Below are 19,068 nucleotides of genomic sequence, written 5' to 3'. Positions count from 1 at the left end.
GGTGAACCAGTCAGGAATTCGAGTGGGTTCTTTGTTGTATTTGGGGCAGGTCAATCTCAGGTTTTTTGTGGTAGTGGTTTTGGCGCCGTTTGGTACTGTCTTAGCGGTGGTTTTGGTCGCTGCATTTAAGGGAGGCTTATTCAAAGAGAAAGAGAAATGGGGTTGTTGTCATCTGGGACGCCCATGTCATGGCTAGACTCACGCAAGTACAATGAGCATGTGCGTGTGAATGGGATTGAACAGTTGTTGAATTCTTTTGAAAGTGCTGAGTCTAGAGACGGCGATGAATTGTACTGGGGAGATGAAGTCGAGTATATGATTTGTGAGTTCGATGAGGCTAATGAGAACGTTGTTCTTAGTGTGAAACATGATGAGGTTTTGGTTCAGTTGAATACGGAATACCAGGCCGAGTGTGACGAGTTGAACGTTCATTTCCATCCCGAGTACGGTCGGTTTATGTTGGAGGCGACACCTGCGAAGCCATATAAGGACTTCGAGGGTGCAGAGGTTGAGAGGAACATGCAGATGCGCAGGGCCGTGGCAGAACAGAAATTGAAGAAATTTAACGACGTGAACTTGGTGACTCCGTTGTCGTTGGCTGTTTTCCCACGCATGGGTCGTGACAATTTTACGAATTTGAAGAACCCATGGGATCATAAAAATTCGGCTAGTAGGTCGCTGTTTTTACCCGATGAGATTATCAATAGGCACGCTAGGTTCCCCACGTTGACAGCCAATATTAGGACTAGACGTGGTGAGAAAGTTTGTATCAACGTTCCTGTATACAAGGATGTGCGTACACCGGAAACTGATCCGTCGATTCACGAAAGAGATTGGTTTGTTCCAGAGGATTTGGAATCTGCCAAAGCTTCTAAACCAGGATATATCTATATGGATTCAATGGGGTTCGGAATGGGGTGTTCCTGTTTGCAATTGACTTTCCAGGCTCCTAATATCAATAAGGCACGTTATTTGTACGATACTTTGTTGAATTTTGCGCCAATTTTCTTGGCCGCAACTGCTGCCTCTCCAGTATTCAAGGGGTTCCTTGCAGATCAAGACGTGCGTTGGAACGTTATCGTAGGTGCAGTTGATGATCGTACTCCATATGAAAGATCAGTGGAGCCATTGCTACCCAAGTATAATAACGGGTATGGTGGTATCGCAACTGAAGATTATGCTTCAACGGCACGGATCAATAAATCAAGGTATAGTGTAGTGGATTTGTACCTCGGTGGTAACGAGTTCTATGACTCCAAGTTCAACGACACTGAGGTTCCTATCAATGAGAAAGTATTCAAGAGATTGGTAGATAACGAAAAGTTCAAACTTGATAAAGACTTGGCTCGCCATTTCGCCCATCTTTTCATCAGAGATCCACTGGTCATCTTCGAAGAAAGGATTGACCAGGATAACGAAACAGAAACTGACCATTTCGAAAATATCCAAAGTACTAATTGGCAATCGGTCCGGTTTAAGGTCCCTTCACAAAGTGCGACCCCAGATAATAAAGGAGCTCCTGGTTGGAGGGTCGAATTCAGACCCATGGAAGTTCAATTGACAGATTTCGAAAATGCTGCATATTCCAATCTCATTTATTTGTTGGTAGAATCTATTCTTACCTTCGACGATAAGATTAATGCTTACATGTACATGTCTGAAATTTGGAAAAACATGGAAACTGCTCATCATCGTGACGCTACTTTGAAGGAGAAGTTCTATTGGAAATCCGACTTCTCTGACCTTCAAGGTAAGACAGAACTGCTAAGTATCGACGAAATTTTCCATAACCACCATAATGGTATCTTTGCCATTTTGATCAATCCAATTCTAGCACGTAAAGGTCTGATCGTGAAATCTTGGACAGAATTGAAAGACAATACAGGGAATGCAGAATTGGTCAGATTGTACCACTACTTAAAACTAATCAGTGACAGAGCTTCTGGTAAGCTGCCCTCCTTTGCAAACTTTATCCGTACCTACATTTTGAACCACCCTGAGTACGACCAAACATCATCGGTCTCTCAAAGAATTAATTATGACGTTTTGCATTTGTCTTATAGAATCACTCACTATGACGACTCAAAGAATGAATTGAGCGCCTTCTTGGGTGAAGAACTTGCAATGTATTTAACTCAGAACAGTATACTATAGCCCATAGATCTTATAATTACAATTTACACAGTTTCTTCCTCTGAATACAATACCAAACCGAATATCAAAGGAAAAAAAAAAAGACCGAGAAAGGAAATGAAACAAGGGGTTATCGATCTCGAACAGTATGGGCTAGCTGTTACGGAGGAACCAGGAATACCGCGGTCATGTTGTCTGTTCATCGCAGCTTACATTCTTTCAAAAGTAGTTCTTATGGAAAGTAGCAAAAAAAGTTCTTCCCCGCCAGGACTCGAACCTGGAATCTTCTGGTTTCAGAAGTAGCTAACATCGTAGCCAGACGCCGTGACCATTGGGCCACGAGGAATAAGAACTTGCCATATTCACTCTCGATGTTGACCATATTCTGGACCTTATGCTGCCAATTTCCAGTGTAAGTTTTAGAGATGTAAGTGAGTCAAGTTTGTATATGATGCCTGACTCCGAACATAATTCTAAACTGCATCCTATAGTAAATAATGATAGTGTTGATATATCTTATTCTATATACAAGAGTTATATCCACATATTTATAATAAGAAGCGGCATTTACTGATGGTAATCTGCCAAAACTGATTGTAGTCTGTCATGAGTAACGGGCTGCATTCCATGGTAATACATATTGAATGAGCCTCTACCTTGTGTGATACTTCTGATTTTATTGTTGTATGCAACCATTTCTTTCAAAGGTGCTTGGGCTTTCACCATCTTGGGTGCCTGTCCTTCTTTACCAAGTTTAGCGAATTCTAAAGTAGGATCCTCAGGCAGCCACATCTTGTCTGCAATGTGTTGGAACCTTATGTTAGACTCGCTGACAGTATTAGTATTCTCATCTTCAATAGACAAGATATTTGCTTTTCTTGCACTAGACAGATCTTGAATAACAGGTCCCATGTCTTGCTGTTGAACAGTGACATCGACATTCATGACTGGTTCTAAAACAGAGTAGTTAGATTGATCTTCTCCTAAGAGTATCTGAGTAAATAGCTGTCTGCTTAAAGTCAACAATGGTGAAATCGATGGCGCATCAATTGGAAGATCCCAGTCATTTTTAATGCGAATGACACAAGAGCTCAATGGGAACCCACCGATCTTACCTCCTCTTTGTAATGCAACTAGAGAACTTGGTAATAACGCATTCACGACAGCAACATAAGGCACTTGGAAAGGCCAGTTTTTATCCGGGTCATACTTGGTGTGCTTTTCCATGATCATGAAATTATTATCATTCGCTAACGAGAACCATTCTTCGTCCTTCTTCGCTTTAGCTTTCATCTCTTCGTCCAATGGCTCGATTACAGCGGTAATCTTGTATCCATCATCGGTTTCCAACGTTTTTTCTTGGGTAGAATGATTTAATGTTTCTTTGTAGGAGACAATAACTCTTTCAACATCAACTTGTGCATTTAATTCGTTCAATAGTCTATCTCTCGCAATATCCAAGTGTAACTCCCCCATACCGCTCAACAAAGTTTGTCCAGTCTCCTCATCATGTGTTACCACAAGGGAGGGGTCTTCTCTAGTCAATTGTGACAAAGCTTGTTCCATTGGCTTTTTGTTACCCAATGTTTTTGGTTCAATGGCAGCATTAAATACTGGTGGAGGGATCTCTATTGGGTTTATCTTCAATGTGAGCTCTACGTTCTTATCAAAAGAACGTAACCCATCTTTCTTGGTTACATGAGTAACAATAGTGTCGCCAGTTCTGATATGTTCCGAAACATTGCTTCCTGTAAGAACACCAATATCACCTGGATATAGTTCGTTGACTTCTTCGGGAACGTTAGCATGCATCCTAACTAGTTTACCAATCTTGAATTTGGTCCCAGTTGTGGTGTTGTAGACAGTATGGTTAGAACGTAAAACTCCTGAATACACTCTGATAAAGATCATGGTACCTCTAATTGCGTCTGTAATGACTTTAAAGGCCAAAGCGACACACAGGTTTGGGTTTTTGTTCAATACCAATCCAGTTAAAGGGTTTTGCGTGATTGGCACGTTCTTGTGGTTCAATTCTGGAGGTCTTGCTTCTGAAGGAGATGGAAGGTAGTTTGCAATGGCATCGAGCAAAGGCTGCACACCGATATTTCTAAAAGATGCACCACAAAGAACTGGCGTTGCACTTAAAGAGATCGTGGCTTTCCTGATAGATGCATTCAACACTTCTGGTGAAACATTTAGGTACTCTCCATCAGCATCATTGAAAAAATGTTCCACAATAGATTCATCAGTCTCACCAAGAGTTTCCACCAATGCTTCTCTTCCTCTAACCAAATATTCATAACAGTCATGATTTTCATCGACATCAGTGACATTTATCTTGTCTGGATCATTGGTGTCCCAGATTAACTGTTTCCCATATATTAAATCCAACACACCACTGAACTTTGACTCATTCGTCACAGGATCTACTTGAAATATTGGGGTATTTATAAGTAATGCTCTGGTATTCATTTTGACGACAAGTTCTTTCACTGTCCTGCTAAACCCAGCACCGACTCGATCCATCTTGTTTAAGAAACAGATCTTGGGTAAGCCACTTGACTGCTTCCAAACCTTTTCAGTCTGAGCCTCCACCCCTGCTACAGAATCCAAGATGGTGACACAGCTATCTAGAACTTTCAAAGACCTGATAACTTCGAATGTGAAATCAGCATGGCCAGGTGTGTCGATAAGATTGATCTTATAATCTTTCTTCCAATTGAACGATATAGCGGCACTTTGAATCGTTATTCCTCTCGATCTTTCCTGCGGTAGATAGTCTGTAATAGTATCACCTTGATCTACATCACCTATTCTATTGATCTTCCCACTGTAATACAACATTCGTTCGGTGGTTGTCGTCTTACCAGCATCGATGTGCGCGATGATGCCAATGTTTCTGACTTTACTCAGATCATGCTTAGTGGCATACCTTCGAAGAAATATCCTAAACGACATTGTATGTTGCATTGGCTACTTTGCAGAGCTTGGTAAGGGTATCTGGTATGAAATCGAACCTTCACTGGTTATACTAGTCTTTCTGATGGTTGTCTCGAAGGTTTACGGTACTGTTAGAAATTGTCTTCAATAAATTCAGTTTAATAGCACTCGAATAATACATTACATAAAGAGTAGTTAAATATCAGCCAATGGCTCCAGGATTAACAAGTAGACATTTCGAGAATGTAGTAATTGTAAGGATTCAACTAGTACCTCCAATGATGAGCCAAGTGGCACACTGTGCGGTGTTTAATAACAACATTTCAGACTCATCACCCATTTCAAAAATCATGACTTACGGATTTAACTTTTCACTATTGAAAGCATGGAACCATCTCATCCAACCAGCCAAAATGGTTCAAGTGAGGTTCAAAGACAATTAAACTAGGTAGTTAGTGGCCATTTGGGTACTGTCAGTGACACATTAAATACATACCAGTGCAAGGAAACAGGATCAATAGAGAAATACCAAACGAAATGACGATGCAAGAGTTTAATATCACCCAAACTTATTTGAAGTTTTTGGAAGAAGACAGTGAAATGACTATGCCTATCGCTGCCATCGAGGCATTAGTTACCATGTTGAAAGTTAAGAATCCCAAAACATCTGCAGAGATGATCAAATCGACAAAGCTAGCTATCGAAGAGTTGACTACATCTATTCCAAACTCAATTTCGTTACGTGCAGGTTGTGATATATTTATGAGATTTGTCTTGAAGAACACACATTTGTACGGTGATTGGGAAAATTGTCAACAGCATTTGATTGAAAACGGGCATTTATTTGTCAGTAGAGCTAAACAATCAAGAGATAGAATTGCTGAGATTGGGATTGATTTCATATCCGATGATGATATCATATTAGTGCATGGATTTTCCAGAGCTGTTTTCTCTTTACTAAGTCATGCAGCAGAGAAGTTAATCAGATTTAGATGTATCGTCACTGAATCCAGACCGTCTGGCCAAGGGTTGCAACTGTATCATTTACTTAAAAAGAAGGGTATCCCAGTGACAATGATTGTAGATAATGCTGTTGGTACGATCATCCATAAGGTAAACAAGATCTTTGTGGGAGCCGAAGGTGTTGCTGAATCTGGAGGTATTATCAATCTAGTAGGAACGTATTCTATCGGTGTCTTGGCGAAGAATGCAAGGAAACCATTCTATGTGGTTAGTGAGTCGCATAAGTTCGTACGTATGTTCCCTCTTTCGTCAGATGATATTCCAATGGAAAGAGATCCATTAGATTTTAGCAAAAACGGTATAGAAGACGATGAAGAACCATTGAGTGGGCCTTCTGTCGACTTTACAAGTCAAGAATACATCACAGCTTTGATCACTGATCTTGGAGGGTTGACACCTAGTGCTGTTTCTGAGGAGTTGATTAAGATGTGGTATGATTAAGGAGAATTTGATCCCTTCTCGGTTTAATATATATTTATACTTACTAAATACGATAATTAATTAAAATAGTTTTGATAGATACACAGCGTCGTTGTCCATTGGTTTTAATGGTACAGTACTTTTTTCACTTGTAACTTCTTCTACAAACGATTCGAAAGTATCGTCCTTCCATTCCAAAGGTTTGAATTCCTCTTCGTCTGCTACCTTATGAGCTAGCAATGCACCTCCTAGTCTATTTTGATTCGCTTCGCTGCTACTCTTCACTGACATTGTTATTACCTGGTTTTTCTTGGCAGTTGGATTCGCAGGTTTCGCCTTGGCATCCTCGTCCTTCTTAACCTGTTGATGCGAATCGATGTAACGGAAGTATGGTCTCATTTGGGCAACTTTCTCTACTGGTATTAAATATAGCTGTCCTTGTTTCATAACGCCTGCGTATTGCAACATGTCGTTGCTTACAGCCACACCTTTCAAAGTTTGAACGTCGACATTGTTCCAAGACTCAGCAGCTTTTTCTTTGTCGAAGAAGACCTGTGTATTCAATGGGATATCTATCTCCCAAACGCTTGATTCATCCTTATAGCGTACACCAGCAATTGGAGGATGTTCATCCATATTCTTCGCCAGTCTTTTAGGTTTGTTAGGAAACTGTAACACATGCAATGGACAAGGTCCAACCGTTAAATTAATGGGTATTTCATTCACTACTGGATCGTCTTCTTTAAGAATCTCTGATGATTGGAGCTTCTTATCGAGTTTACCGTTCCCATTCATCTCAGTATCACCGTCCTCATCGGTAACAAACAAACCATTAGACATTTTGAGACCACTGACACCCTCTTACAGATACCTGGATAGAAACAGGACAATAGTTGGTTGTACAAGTGGTTCAACACTCATTAGTTGTACTAATGAGTGAGCCTTCTCATCCGAAATGTCAAAATTTCAATCGATGCGATGAGCCGTGTCTTGTGATCATTGAAACAAGAAGAGAGAAGCGTCTGTAAAAGGATGGTTTATCACCTTCCAACTGGTTCCATACCGGCTGGGCGAGTATTTCATCACCACCTTATTAATATTTGTCATAAGCGACTTTTGTCTCTGTCCATCTGCCTTTCTACGTGTATATAATATGCTTTAACATTAAACTTCAGACAAGGTTTGTAGAATTGAATCAGTAATGAAACCAAAGAGATATCAATTTCAGCACATAACATGACCTGTACATAGCACGAACCACTACAGTGTCAAATGTCCAGTTCAAACGATCCTGATAGTCGCCAATCTAACTGTATTTTATCCAATTCTGTGAGTATTTACCTTTGTATTGCTTTTTCTTGACATCAAGCATAGAAAATTTTAATATGGAAGTAGGACTTAACTGTGCGATGAGCTGACATTAGATGAAGTGAAAGTCTCTGTACGTCGCTCAGCAGCCCATATCAACGATCATCAAGTAGGTAAAGATGAGTTTCAATGATGACGATGATGGAATGCTGTTAAATTTTACAACTGACGTTAGTGATGCTAGTGAAACAGTCAGTAGAGGTAAAATTACCGGTGGTAAATGGAAGGACAGGAGAAAGGCCAAAATGATGATGGAAGGTCGTAAACCGAGGGTCAGGGGTGAAAAGAGACCATTAGAATCTGATGGAGCACCAACTTTTGAAGAATTGGAAGCCTCCTCTTCGAATTCAACTTCGGCACAGGCACCTGTAGAACCTAAGAGATCAAGATTTGATAACAGTTCTAATGTAGAACAACCAGCTAGGGTAACGCAACCATTACAGCTAAACTCGCAAATCGTTTCCTCTTTGTTCACGTCCAGTAGAAATATTGACACAGTTACCAATAGTAATGCTCATGATGAAAAAGCCGAAGTGACTTATTCCAATGCACCATTGGTTGGTGACACCTTCGATTCGTTCGGTATCACTGACACGATGGTTTCACACTTAAACGTCAAGATGAAGATTTCTAAGCCAACTAAGATTCAGAAGTTGGTTATCCCACCATTCTTACAAGCACAAAACGACTTGTTTATTCATGCACAAACTGGTTCTGGTAAGACATTGGCGTTTTTATTACCAATTTTCCAAAGCATACTATCGTTGGGTCAAAATATCACAAGACAATCTGGATGTTTTGCACTTGTAGTTACACCAACAAGAGAATTGGCCAACCAAATTTATCAAGTGACTTCTGAGCTTGCTCAATGTTGTCATTTCCTTGTGCCATGTCTCCTTATTGGTGGTGAAAGAAAGAAATCGGAAAAGGCGAGATTGAGAAAAGGTGCTAACTTTATCATTGGTACTCCAGGTAGAGTATTGGATCATTTACAGAACACAAAAGTCATTAAAGAACAATTGGCTCCAAGTTTAAGATATGTTGTTTTGGATGAAGGTGATAAGTTGATGGAATTGGGGTTTGAAGAGACTTTGAAGGAAATCCTCAATATCATTCATGGTATCGATATAGATACTCATCAATTCCCCAAGTTGCCAAAGAGAATTTTACACGTCTTGTGTAGTGCTACTGTGAAAGGTAACGTGACAAAACTTGGCAATGTAACGCTTCAAAACTACAAATTGATTAGCAGTGGTCAAAAACAAACGGAAACTACTACAGTACCAGATCAATTACTTCAAAAGATTGTCATAGTGCCACCAAAGCTAAGGCTAGTTACTCTAGCGGGATCTTTGACAACTATAACTCAAAAGCATTATAAAGAAGGATCAAAATCAGACGTAACAAGAACCATTGTGTTTTTATCTTGTTCTGATAGTGTAGATTTCCACTACGAAGTGTTTTCATCGCATGATGGGAATCATAGAGGTCTCGTTGGAGATACCGCAAGGCTTCTCACAAAGGGGAACAGCATACTTCCATGTTTCAACGACACGGACGATCCAAACGTCATATGTTACAAGTTGCATGGGTCCTTATCGCAACAAACAAGAACCGCAACCTTAAAACACTTCGCCACGAATAACGATGCCACCAAGGGTAAGCATCTGATCTTATTTTGTACCGATGTTGCATCCAGAGGTCTTGATTTACCCCATGTGAGTACTGTTATAGAAATGGATCCACCGTTTGCAGTAGAAGACCATTTACACAGAATCGGGCGTACTGCTCGTGCTGGTTGCGAAGGTGAATCTCTACTATTCCTCTTACCTGGTGAAGAAGAAGGATACATGGACTACATCAAACCGTACCATCCAAAAGGTTGGAAATTACTCACATACGACGAGCAAGTTTTGAGGCCTGCATTCGAGGGGCTCAACGTCCGAAGAACCGATAAAAAGAAGGAAGATTGGGACAAACATGAAGCACAAGCTTGGGACAACAACGCTACTACTTGGCACTTAAACGTTGAAAGGAGAGTAATCGAAGATTCTCACTTCAAGGAATTGGCTGTCAAGGGGTACATGTCCCACATCAGAGCGTATGCTACCCATCTTTCCATCGAAAAGAAGTTTTTCAACCTTAAATGTCTACATCTTGGTCATTTGGCCAAATCATTTGCCCTAAGAGAAAGACCTAAATCGATGGGTCTCCAGCAAGGTAAAGCCGGAGCTGCTGCTGCAGCTTCCCAAAAGAAACCAAAAGAGGACTCGAAGTCTAAAATGCTACGTATGGCCAAGATGGCCATGAGACAATCTAACGACGAATTCAACTTTGCATAAATGTAAACTCACTCCAGCCAACTTCTACATATACTTTATTCAAAACTCATGTATTTCTAACATTTGCACTACATAAACATTTGATAGACACTAAAAGCCAATCTTTTACCCCCTTAGTACAGCTTTTAAATGCTAGTATACTAAGCGAGAGTTTTTAAAGGTCGCGATTTACTCCAGTTCGTCTTGAACCCTTTGCTGATTCAAAATAAATCATCAACACTTTTTGAATGTTTTCCCCAGATATAAAGAAAATGACAAACAAGATTTAAGAACTTCGTTTGAATTATCCAAATTAACTTCTTATATACCGGAAACGGTACATATCACCTGGCTGAGACATTCGCTACTCAAGACTCTAATACTGAGTTATTCAGCCTTTCAGATATCGCTGTTTTCGATCGCTTTTCTAATTTTGGAAGAGACCAGGGTATTCAACAAGGTATTATTCCTCGACCGGAACTATTTATTATAAGAACTAAGTTGTATTTTATGGTTGGTATATTTTGTAATGACGAAGAAACTTACAGCTCAAGAGAAACTGAATCGAAAACCGATACCGACAGCTTGTGTGTTTTGCCATGAGAAGCATTTACAATGTGATCTTGGTAGACCCTGCCAAAACTGCTCGAAGCGTGGGATTGGTGACACATGTAGGGATAAGGAGCGTAAGCCCAGGAAACGCGGACCGCGGAAAGTTAAGAAGGAACGTGAGGTTTCGGCGTCGACAAAGTCAGAGATATCTAATACTATTAATCAACAACTGATCCCCGTTATTAATACTGCAACTGCCGTTAGCAATAGACAAAATTCGAGTAAAATAATAAAGGCCAAGCAAACTGGAGTTTCGACAAAGAAGACGAGGATCTCCAAGCTAGCTATGGATTCTTTACCGTTACAAATGCCCGTTATAAATTCTCCATCTGATATGTTTGGGAAACAGAAGAAAGTTATGTCGCCAGAGTTGCCGAAGATTCCCAGTCTCACTCAGTTATTCAACCCAACTGCAGAGCCCATTATCTCGGATGCCTTGTTGCCAAGTAATCAGAATAGTGCAGCCAATTTACCCTCTCTGGCTGATAAGACTCCCTTGGAGGAATTTAAGAATAAACCACTTTCTGAGCGAGCACCTCAGCAGGGGCCGCAACAACCAGCACAGCAGCTGCTGCCAATCCCAGAGAAGCTGAATTCAGATCATACGAGCAGCAACAGTAGCACTGGGGAGTTCGGGAGTGTATGGACTACGGAAGAATATACAAAGCTCAATGATATGCTATCGACACCAAACCTTTCCCGAAATAACTCAAAGACATACTTGAATTCCAATATAGCGTGGTCTCCAAGTAACATGATGAAAATGGATCCTATCACTGAATCTCAAAGACCTATCAATACTCAGGAACTGCTAAATCTCACAAGCAATGGGTTGAAAAGGACGCATTCCAGGCCGCACATATCGTTAGATCAAATGGCAAGTGAATCTAAAAGGCATTCTGCAAATGATACGTCACCGGAATCTCAAGGTGGTGAAACTGTGGAGAATTTGAGTCCATACAGGTTTAGATTACTGGTTAAGACACCTGAGGACTTGTACAAACATCAAGCTTTAATTCAACCGCATAATTATAAGTCAGCTTATCTGGAACTGTTAAGATTTTTGAGATGGAGATTCATTAATTCAGATAAACCTTCCTCGGGTAAATCTCAGAGGGATGGCCCCGAGCAATTGCAAAATATAGCCCACTCTATTAAAACACATTATGCACCAATATTCGTTACACTAACTAATAGTTTAATTGCTCAAGATTTAAAATTACAAGAAATTATTCTCCAAAGGGCATTGTTAGAGTATGAAAGCATGGCCAAACTTGTAAATTGTACCCCAATGTGTATATGGAGAAGGTCAGGGGAGATATGCTTTGCTTCTAATGAATTTATATCCCTTACCGGGTTCAACAAAAAGGAGATTTTAAACAAACGAAAGTTTATCATGGAATTCATGGACAATGAAAGCATAGTAGATTACTATGATATATTCCATGAGTATTTGGCATTTGGTTCAACTCAAAGTGGGCCCTTCAATTCATCGACCGGAACTTCTGATGGTCAGGCTATTTTTAGCGAATGTAACCTTTTGTTAAAGAATGGATGCTATCTACGGTGTGCATGTATTTGGACAGTTAAAAGAGATGCATTTAATATTCCAATGTTAATAATGGGCCAGTTCTTACCAATTTTCGATATTGAATGATAGTCGAATTGTTCCAACCGTAACGCTTGCTCGATATGTAACTATATATAAATTTTCCAACACATTTATTTATTGATTATGGAAACATCGGCGGTCCGGGCAGACAAATTTCACAAAATTGCCAAAATGCTATCTTGAAGTGATGGTCTATCATCAATACCTACTTGGACACGATGAACTTCATTTGATACCTTTTTAGGAGCAGATTCTTTTTCTTCCTCAGCGTTTGCTATGTATACAGGTTTCTTAAACTCCGACTGCGCCTTGTTATAATCCCAAACATTGTTTGTTAACTTGGAACTCTCCTTCTGTTTTTGTTGATTTATCTCTAACTTCAAATTCTTGATATCTTCCAAGTCTTGGAGATCTTCTTCATCGCTAATATCATCTATTTCATCATCACTAGTTGCATTCGTTTTTTTGCTGCTCTTTCTAACTGCTTCTGTCATAACAACTTTACCATCCTTACCGATCGTCAAGTCCAAGACGACCTTTTCACGCCTTCCATTGCGTTCATTCTCAATCTTTTCCCATTTTCGTAAATTTCTTTGCTGTTTCTTTAGTTGTAATGCTCTTTCGTAAGCAGAACCCCACATGACATCTTCATTCATAGCGAAATCACTAGCATTGTCAATGATCTTGGTTCTTTCAGCACTGGTATCCTGGAAATGAAGTAGCTTGTCGAGTCGATTTCGTGCTTCAATAAGTTGTTCATCCTCCTCTTCTTCCTTTGACTCCCCATTCAATATTTGTTGTCGTTTAATCTCTCTCTCTTGTTCCCGATCTTTCTCCACTCTTTGTAGCATTTTCTCTTGTTCTTGCCATAAATTTGTGCCTGCACCAGATTTAATCTTATATTTCTTGGTTTGCTTCGGCTTGGGCTTGTTCTCTTCAACTTTCTGAAGCTCTATTTGTTCTCTCTCTAACCGTAGCAATTCTAAGATTTGTTCGCGTTCCTTAGCTGGGATTAATTCAGCTCCGCAAAAGCTGCAATTGTTCATATGCAAACCTTCTTTGACACATATTATTTTGCCACATGACAGACAGTTTGGTGCAGGATCGAATATTGGGTGCCTTGTTCCCTGGCAATTGCATTTATATTGACCGGAATCCCCAGAGACTGACCTCATCTCCAACATCTTTAACACATCATCGATATCCTTCAATGAATCTAATCTGACTTCTTTACTCTCTTTCCCCGAATCCTTTTTCACAGCCTTGGCAGTCGGTACCTTTTTTAATTCTCTATTCAATATCGGTTTCGTTGCTTGAATAGACTTGTTGGCGAACTCGGCCCTGGAATCATTGGTTTTCACAGTATTAATCAATGGAGATATCACTTTTTTAGTATTGGTTGTTTCGTTCACTATTGGTTTCTTGACAGCCGTTTTACGGGGCAATTCCATGAGCCTCTCATTGAACTCAAATATGAAATGTACCGATGAGTCGTCTTGCCCTAAAAGATCAAAAAAGGATTGGGCTATCTGTTCAGGGTTGTTGCCTTCTTTTATCGTCTGTTCACATAGATCTTTGATCTGTTCTGTATCTAGTGGCAAAATGTTGGGCAATTCCTTTATAGCATACTCAATAGCATCCTCTTTCGTCATTGTGACTGTTTTGGCAATATTATTCCAGTGCTATGTATATCCTTTTACTGTGTTGTTTGGATACGAGTAGTTACTTTCTCAGTTGCTAAGGCTCATCTCTCAATATTAGACTTTTTCACTTTAAAAGATGAGAGTTCTCAAGTTATGAAAGAAAAGGTGGAACCGATCAGCCAACAAGAGGTCTATTGTAACAATTGGGTGGCTGTCCAGGTGATCTCATGAAGAATCATAGACTCGAGAACTTGGATCGAAAGTAGCAGCTTCGGAAGCTTTACTGTCAAATGGTTGTTAACGTCACATTATCTTGGACTGACAGACATTAATACCCGAACCTTTCTATAACTATATATAAATCTAAACGGTATAGTTACTGCTGGTGCCACAGCCCAGAAGCTGGGTACTACTCTAAGTAACCGAAGTTCCTGGATATTGACACTTATTAAGCAGTGCAGTGAGTAGGACGAGCTGCATGGGCAAGATGAGCAGTATATTGCTTATAAGTTCGACTCAAAAGATCCCACTTGGATGAACAGATTTACATTTCATATAAACTGATTCTCGACTAGGCAATATACACCATGAAGGGCCCCAAATATCTGCAACATGCTTGTCTGGTCAACGATATCTTACCTGGTAAAACCCTAAATCAATTATAATAGTAGAGACGTATGTCCGGGTAATCTTTCCGATCAATAGTATAAAAGTGGCAAATTTTTCAACACTTTGAACCTCTTTCAAACACTCTTACAGTTCAAAGATTGGAAAATCTTTTTGATGTTTGTTCTTAATAAACCAATCATCAGTAGTGGTTAGTACTATCTCAAGATAATATTAATACACATATACACCATAGAAACCTACGGTTTCGGTTATCTCTTTTCTCAAGAAGTTTTTCCTAGGTTTCTTCGGAGATCTAGGAACGGCTTTAGTTAATACTGGAGAAGAGTGACTGTTACCATTTTTTAACCCATAGCTGAATGGATCCTGACTAGCCCCAAACAAGCTGGCCACAGTTTCCATTTCGTTTCCGGTTTCTTAGATCAATAAAGTTGGAAGCGCATTGAGTTGGGAGGGGAAGTCTCTTCCTTTTCCCGGTTTTTTGCATCACTTCTTTCTTTTAACCATTATGAAGAGGTCTGGAAAGTGATGATTAGAAGCGGTTTAACAGCTCGCTCTAGTTGTTCTTCCAGGTGTTGCATGTGATCCAGAGGGCTTTGCGTAATGGCTGCCTGAGAGTTTGGATTTTCACTCTCCGTTGTGCCCTTCTTCATGATGGAACAGTTTTCCCATCTTCTAGAGAATTTTTGTATTAATTAGTTGTAGACATAAATCAGCTTCATCAACCACTGATGATATTGTGCTGAACATGATACGATGAGCATGCGATGCGTGTATTTCGGTTTATTTGAACTATTTACAAAACTTATACTAGGCCAGAGAGAATGACCTTACGCTATTTTTTCAACTCCGGTGACTCCGTCGTGGAACTCGACTTCGCTTGTTCTTGATTCAGTTCTGGATTGGCAGCCTTTTCCTTTTCAGCAAGCTCGTACTTCAAACGCTCTGCTGCCCTGTAAATCTTACTCTGCAAGTAGAATGATCCACCTTTCTCTTTATCGTTGATCTCGAACAAATACTTGAATCTTTCGTTGATTTTATCCAAATTCATATCCTGTTCATTCTCAATGTTCAAAATCTTAGAACTCTCATCTAAAGTGATACCTCCGTATTCTGCGCTAGCACCACGGCCTCTAGAAGCATTTGCCGTTTGTTTAGCTGTTTGAGCTGCTGCTTGTCTGTAAGATTCCGCAAACGCACGTCCAAACACCTGTGCCCCGGTGAAAATCACCTGTATAAACGCTCTGTGTGCCATATCCTATAGTCTTGTTGTATTTCTTGGATATGCGCAGTTTACTCGAACTGGAACGGCGTTCTTAGACAAAGCTTAGAAGTTAATCCGATGAGTAGTTTAGTGTTTAATGCTGTTATTAGTTCCAGTTCTTTCTGTTCTCAACTTTTCGATGACTTTTCGAAAACAGAAGGGGTTACCCGGGGATGTCAAGACCAGCCCCACATATTTGCTGTGACACCGTCAAATAACTATATATCTGGTTGACAGCTATGCCTCATTAGAATGATTTAGCTAGTCTACAATGACTACAGATGGAGTTTGTAATTGCATTCGCTCATTCAGGCTTTTTATAGGGTATTTTTATGAGGTTTTAGCTTCTCATTCCACATTGTAGAATGTGGCATCGGAAACGACGCAGGTATCAAGAAATTAAACGATAGGTGATCCCAGCAACAGCAGCTACGCTGCTGTTGCATTGATTGGGGATGTGAATTCAGCATGCTAGTACTAGCGTAGTACTGTAACGGGGAGGAGGGGGGGGATCCAGTTTGGGAGCGTGGCTTTGTATCTGGGGTCATGGTCACGTGATCAATTATTAGCAACTCAACACCCAATCCCCATTTCAAACTTGAGATACCTCTTAGTACTCAGGCCATACTATCTTATGGCCTGAGATATATAAATTCATGATGGCTCGTCTTGATGTATCATGCCCTCATTTTTACCATTGTTCCCCCTCTCTCTCTCTCTCTCAATTTCGGTTTAAATTGAAAAGTTGAGTAGTTAATTCTACCGAAACAAACGACTTCTCCGAAACTAAAACAGGTTCTAACAGACACACAAGGACTCAACAAGCGTGATTCAATCGTATCGCAGGTGGTTCAAACTAATTTAGGTTGCATCTCGCCGTAAGGTTTTTGTATCCTACTTTCAAACGCATACTTCGCAACTCTGGTTACGGCTCCGGTTCCGAACCAGTTAATATTGTTTTCGCTGGTCCGGAGAGAATTCTATAATAAAAGCACTTCAGACACAGAGTAAGAATTAACTAATGTCCAGGCCAGTTTCATTGGAGCCCCTTCACGGACACACTGGGCCTCATCAGCAGATTACAATTGCTCCTAATTTACAGCCGAAGAAACATGAGAAACCCACTGGGATCACGATTCGAACGTCTAGGCACTGGGTTCTTCCACCGAGGCCTAAACCGGGTAGAAAACCCAGTCCTTCTTTATCGATAAAGCAGCAACTGGCAAATGTCAAGGGTATGGCTGTAGAGTCCACTACGCCTGCTTCTGCTTCAAGTACTAATGCCAAGATTAAACAAGAACCTGTGGAATCAGTGAAAGAAGTTGAGAATTTGAGACCGGGATCGAAAAAACACTTGGCTGCCACTGTTATTGATTCTGGTAAAAGTTGCTCTTCTTCTGATCAAGGTACAGTAGCGTCATCTACAACGACTGCAGTCCGTACAGGAGTGCCAACCGCAAGCTCCTCATCATCATCATCATCATCAACTATCCCGTTGACTAACTGTAAATCTACAAACGCCAAGTCAAAAGCAATACAAGTTGAACAGACAACATCGATCACTCATACCCAGCCTAAGCCCATCCGTGCCAAAATTGCACCAGCTGCTTGCAAGAAACAAGTCATGCCAATTCCGACCTTAAAGCCATCAGCTAAAATGGAAAGCGCAAAAGTTAAGCCACAGGTGAAAATGGAACAGCTGGATGTTACTTTAGATCATATTCAATCTGCACAACCCGTGGAGCCAAAGAAAAAACCAGGTTCCAAAACTGCTTTGAAGAAAGAGATCAAGATCCTTAAGATGGAAAACAATAAGCTTAAGAAGGAGCTTACCGATCTAGTGGGTAACTTACAGGAATTGAAACGTCAGTTCCCTATCGTACCAGAAGAATCAAATTCTAAATCTCCACATACCATAGTACCAAGTGTCAACAGCAGTGTTCCAATGCAACAGAAGATTCTTCCAAAACCAATGACAAATAAATCGTACCATGAGCCAGTACATGTGAAGCAAGAACATACTGAGAGATTGCCTCGTAAAAGATCTATCATTGACAATGATGCTGATATGTTACAAATCGAAGTGAAACCAGAACCTGCAGACGATACTGAAATCTTTTTGAAATTCGATGAAGATGATGAACCAAATAGAGACTTCATCAAAAATCTTTCCTCTTCAAGGATGGTTCAGACCTCTTCTTTGAGTTCTCGTGCAAGTTTGACAGATGAAGACGATCTGTTACTATCATCATCTACCCCAAGTTCTTTATTCTCTACCGACTTAAATCGTACCGTGAGCAATCAACTTCTTTCCAATTCATCTACCTTGACGAATACAGGATCAAGTCCAAGTAGTAGCCACACATCAAATAAGAGCTTACCAAATTCTCAGTTCTCTGATACTATTGAAGCTATGAAATTCTTGGATGGTTATGAGCAAATGGAGTTCTATTCCAAATACAAACTTTCGACTTCACATTCTCAAGAACCTTTGAAATCTATACAAAAGCTTAAGGTAGATCACCACTCTACCCATCAGGATGAATTGGATTGCATTAAAGAAGAAGACCCAATGACAGATACGTTAGCGAATTCAAAGGCTTATAACGCGGAGCAAGATGCTAGTATGCTTTACTTCTTACAAAAACATGCTCTGACTAAGAACCCTGGTTCGAAACTTGGCGATTTGCCAATCGATCTCGATGATTCGTTGCCCTCGTCATTGCTGTTGAAACTCAGCGAAGATGACGAAAATTCTTTTATGAACTTAAATTTGAATAGCATAGATCCAGACGATCCTTTAAGTGAACATGTTAATGATACACCGTTTGTAGCACCAACACTAGAAGAATTAATGGAAGAACAAGACGACAAGGATTCAAAGTTGTTAGGTCCTGAAAACACTGAACAAGATATGGACCTTCTCAAGATGGGTATCTTTTTCTCGGACTAACACTTTCTTATTCTGCATATTACAATCGCTAAACTCTGCTTTTGTTTCTAGTGTTCTACAAAAAAGCATATACGTGAGCTTTGTTGACCAAAGGCTGAAATTTAGTAACATTTCGGATATCGTGTTAATTTTGTCATATTCCATTCTAATCT

At 40.2% G+C, this 19,068-nt stretch overlaps 10 protein-coding genes and 1 non-coding gene across 11 annotated transcripts; 6 read left to right on the top strand and 5 right to left on the bottom strand.

The window, feature by feature from the left end:
* Positions 1-156: 156 nt before the first annotated feature.
* On the top strand, positions 157-2,154 carry GSH1 (glutamate--cysteine ligase; the record flags this gene model as incomplete). The annotated part of the gene is made up of 1 exon (XM_455711.1): positions 157-2,154. One exon carries the CDS (start codon positions 157-159, stop codon positions 2,152-2,154), a length of 1,998 nt encoding a protein of 665 aa, XP_455711.1.
* A 235-nt stretch (positions 2,155-2,389) lies between these two features.
* On the bottom strand, positions 2,390-2,479 carry KLLA0_F14014r. The gene is given in 2 exon segments: positions 2,390-2,426; positions 2,442-2,479. It is a non-coding gene; the product is annotated as a tRNA-Arg (tRNA).
* Positions 2,480-2,700: 221 nt separating this feature from the next.
* Positions 2,701-5,103, bottom strand: MEF2 (mitochondrial elongation factor MEF2; the record flags this gene model as incomplete). The annotated part of the gene is made up of 1 exon (XM_455710.1): positions 2,701-5,103. One exon carries the CDS (start codon positions 5,101-5,103, stop codon positions 2,701-2,703), a length of 2,403 nt encoding a protein of 800 aa, XP_455710.1.
* Positions 5,104-5,282: 179 nt separating this feature from the next.
* On the top strand, positions 5,283-5,516 carry KLLA0_F13981g (uncharacterized protein; the record flags this gene model as incomplete). The annotated part of the gene is made up of 1 exon (XM_002999385.1): positions 5,283-5,516. The coding sequence occupies one exon, from the start codon at positions 5,283-5,285 to the stop codon at positions 5,514-5,516; it is 234 nt and encodes a 77-aa protein (XP_002999431.1).
* Positions 5,517-5,616: 100 nt separating this feature from the next.
* GCN3 (translation initiation factor eIF2B subunit alpha) lies at positions 5,617-6,537 on the top strand (the record flags this gene model as incomplete). The annotated part of the gene is made up of 1 exon (XM_455709.2): positions 5,617-6,537. The coding sequence occupies one exon, from the start codon at positions 5,617-5,619 to the stop codon at positions 6,535-6,537; it is 921 nt and encodes a 306-aa protein (XP_455709.2).
* A 60-nt stretch (positions 6,538-6,597) lies between these two features.
* Positions 6,598-7,356, bottom strand: RPC37 (DNA-directed RNA polymerase III subunit C37; the record flags this gene model as incomplete). Its single annotated transcript, XM_455708.1, has 1 exon — positions 6,598-7,356. The coding sequence occupies one exon, from the start codon at positions 7,354-7,356 to the stop codon at positions 6,598-6,600; it is 759 nt and encodes a 252-aa protein (XP_455708.1).
* Positions 7,357-8,003: 647 nt separating this feature from the next.
* DBP7 (putative ATP-dependent RNA helicase) lies at positions 8,004-10,226 on the top strand (the record flags this gene model as incomplete). The annotated part of the gene is made up of 1 exon (XM_455707.1): positions 8,004-10,226. One exon carries the CDS (start codon positions 8,004-8,006, stop codon positions 10,224-10,226), a length of 2,223 nt encoding a protein of 740 aa, XP_455707.1.
* Positions 10,227-10,734: 508 nt separating this feature from the next.
* On the top strand, positions 10,735-12,474 carry GSM1 (Gsm1p; the record flags this gene model as incomplete). The annotated part of the gene is made up of 1 exon (XM_455706.1): positions 10,735-12,474. The coding sequence occupies one exon, from the start codon at positions 10,735-10,737 to the stop codon at positions 12,472-12,474; it is 1,740 nt and encodes a 579-aa protein (XP_455706.1).
* Positions 12,475-12,584: 110 nt separating this feature from the next.
* Positions 12,585-14,081, bottom strand: RQT4 (Rqt4p; the record flags this gene model as incomplete). The annotated part of the gene is made up of 1 exon (XM_455705.1): positions 12,585-14,081. One exon carries the CDS (start codon positions 14,079-14,081, stop codon positions 12,585-12,587), a length of 1,497 nt encoding a protein of 498 aa, XP_455705.1.
* Positions 14,082-15,534: 1,453 nt separating this feature from the next.
* PAM16 (import motor complex subunit PAM16) lies at positions 15,535-15,954 on the bottom strand (the record flags this gene model as incomplete). Its single annotated transcript, XM_455704.1, has 1 exon — positions 15,535-15,954. The coding sequence occupies one exon, from the start codon at positions 15,952-15,954 to the stop codon at positions 15,535-15,537; it is 420 nt and encodes a 139-aa protein (XP_455704.1).
* Positions 15,955-16,984: 1,030 nt separating this feature from the next.
* Positions 16,985-18,916, top strand: HAP4 (transcription factor HAP4; the record flags this gene model as incomplete). The annotated part of the gene is made up of 1 exon (XM_455703.1): positions 16,985-18,916. The coding sequence occupies one exon, from the start codon at positions 16,985-16,987 to the stop codon at positions 18,914-18,916; it is 1,932 nt and encodes a 643-aa protein (XP_455703.1).
* Positions 18,917-19,068: the final 152 nt, after the last annotated feature.

Source organism: Kluyveromyces lactis (genome assembly GCF_000002515.2).
Source record: "Kluyveromyces lactis strain NRRL Y-1140 chromosome F complete sequence".
Taxonomy (NCBI): domain Eukaryota; kingdom Fungi; phylum Ascomycota; class Saccharomycetes; order Saccharomycetales; family Saccharomycetaceae; genus Kluyveromyces; species Kluyveromyces lactis.
This window is presented reverse-complemented; position numbering and strand designations above follow the sequence as displayed.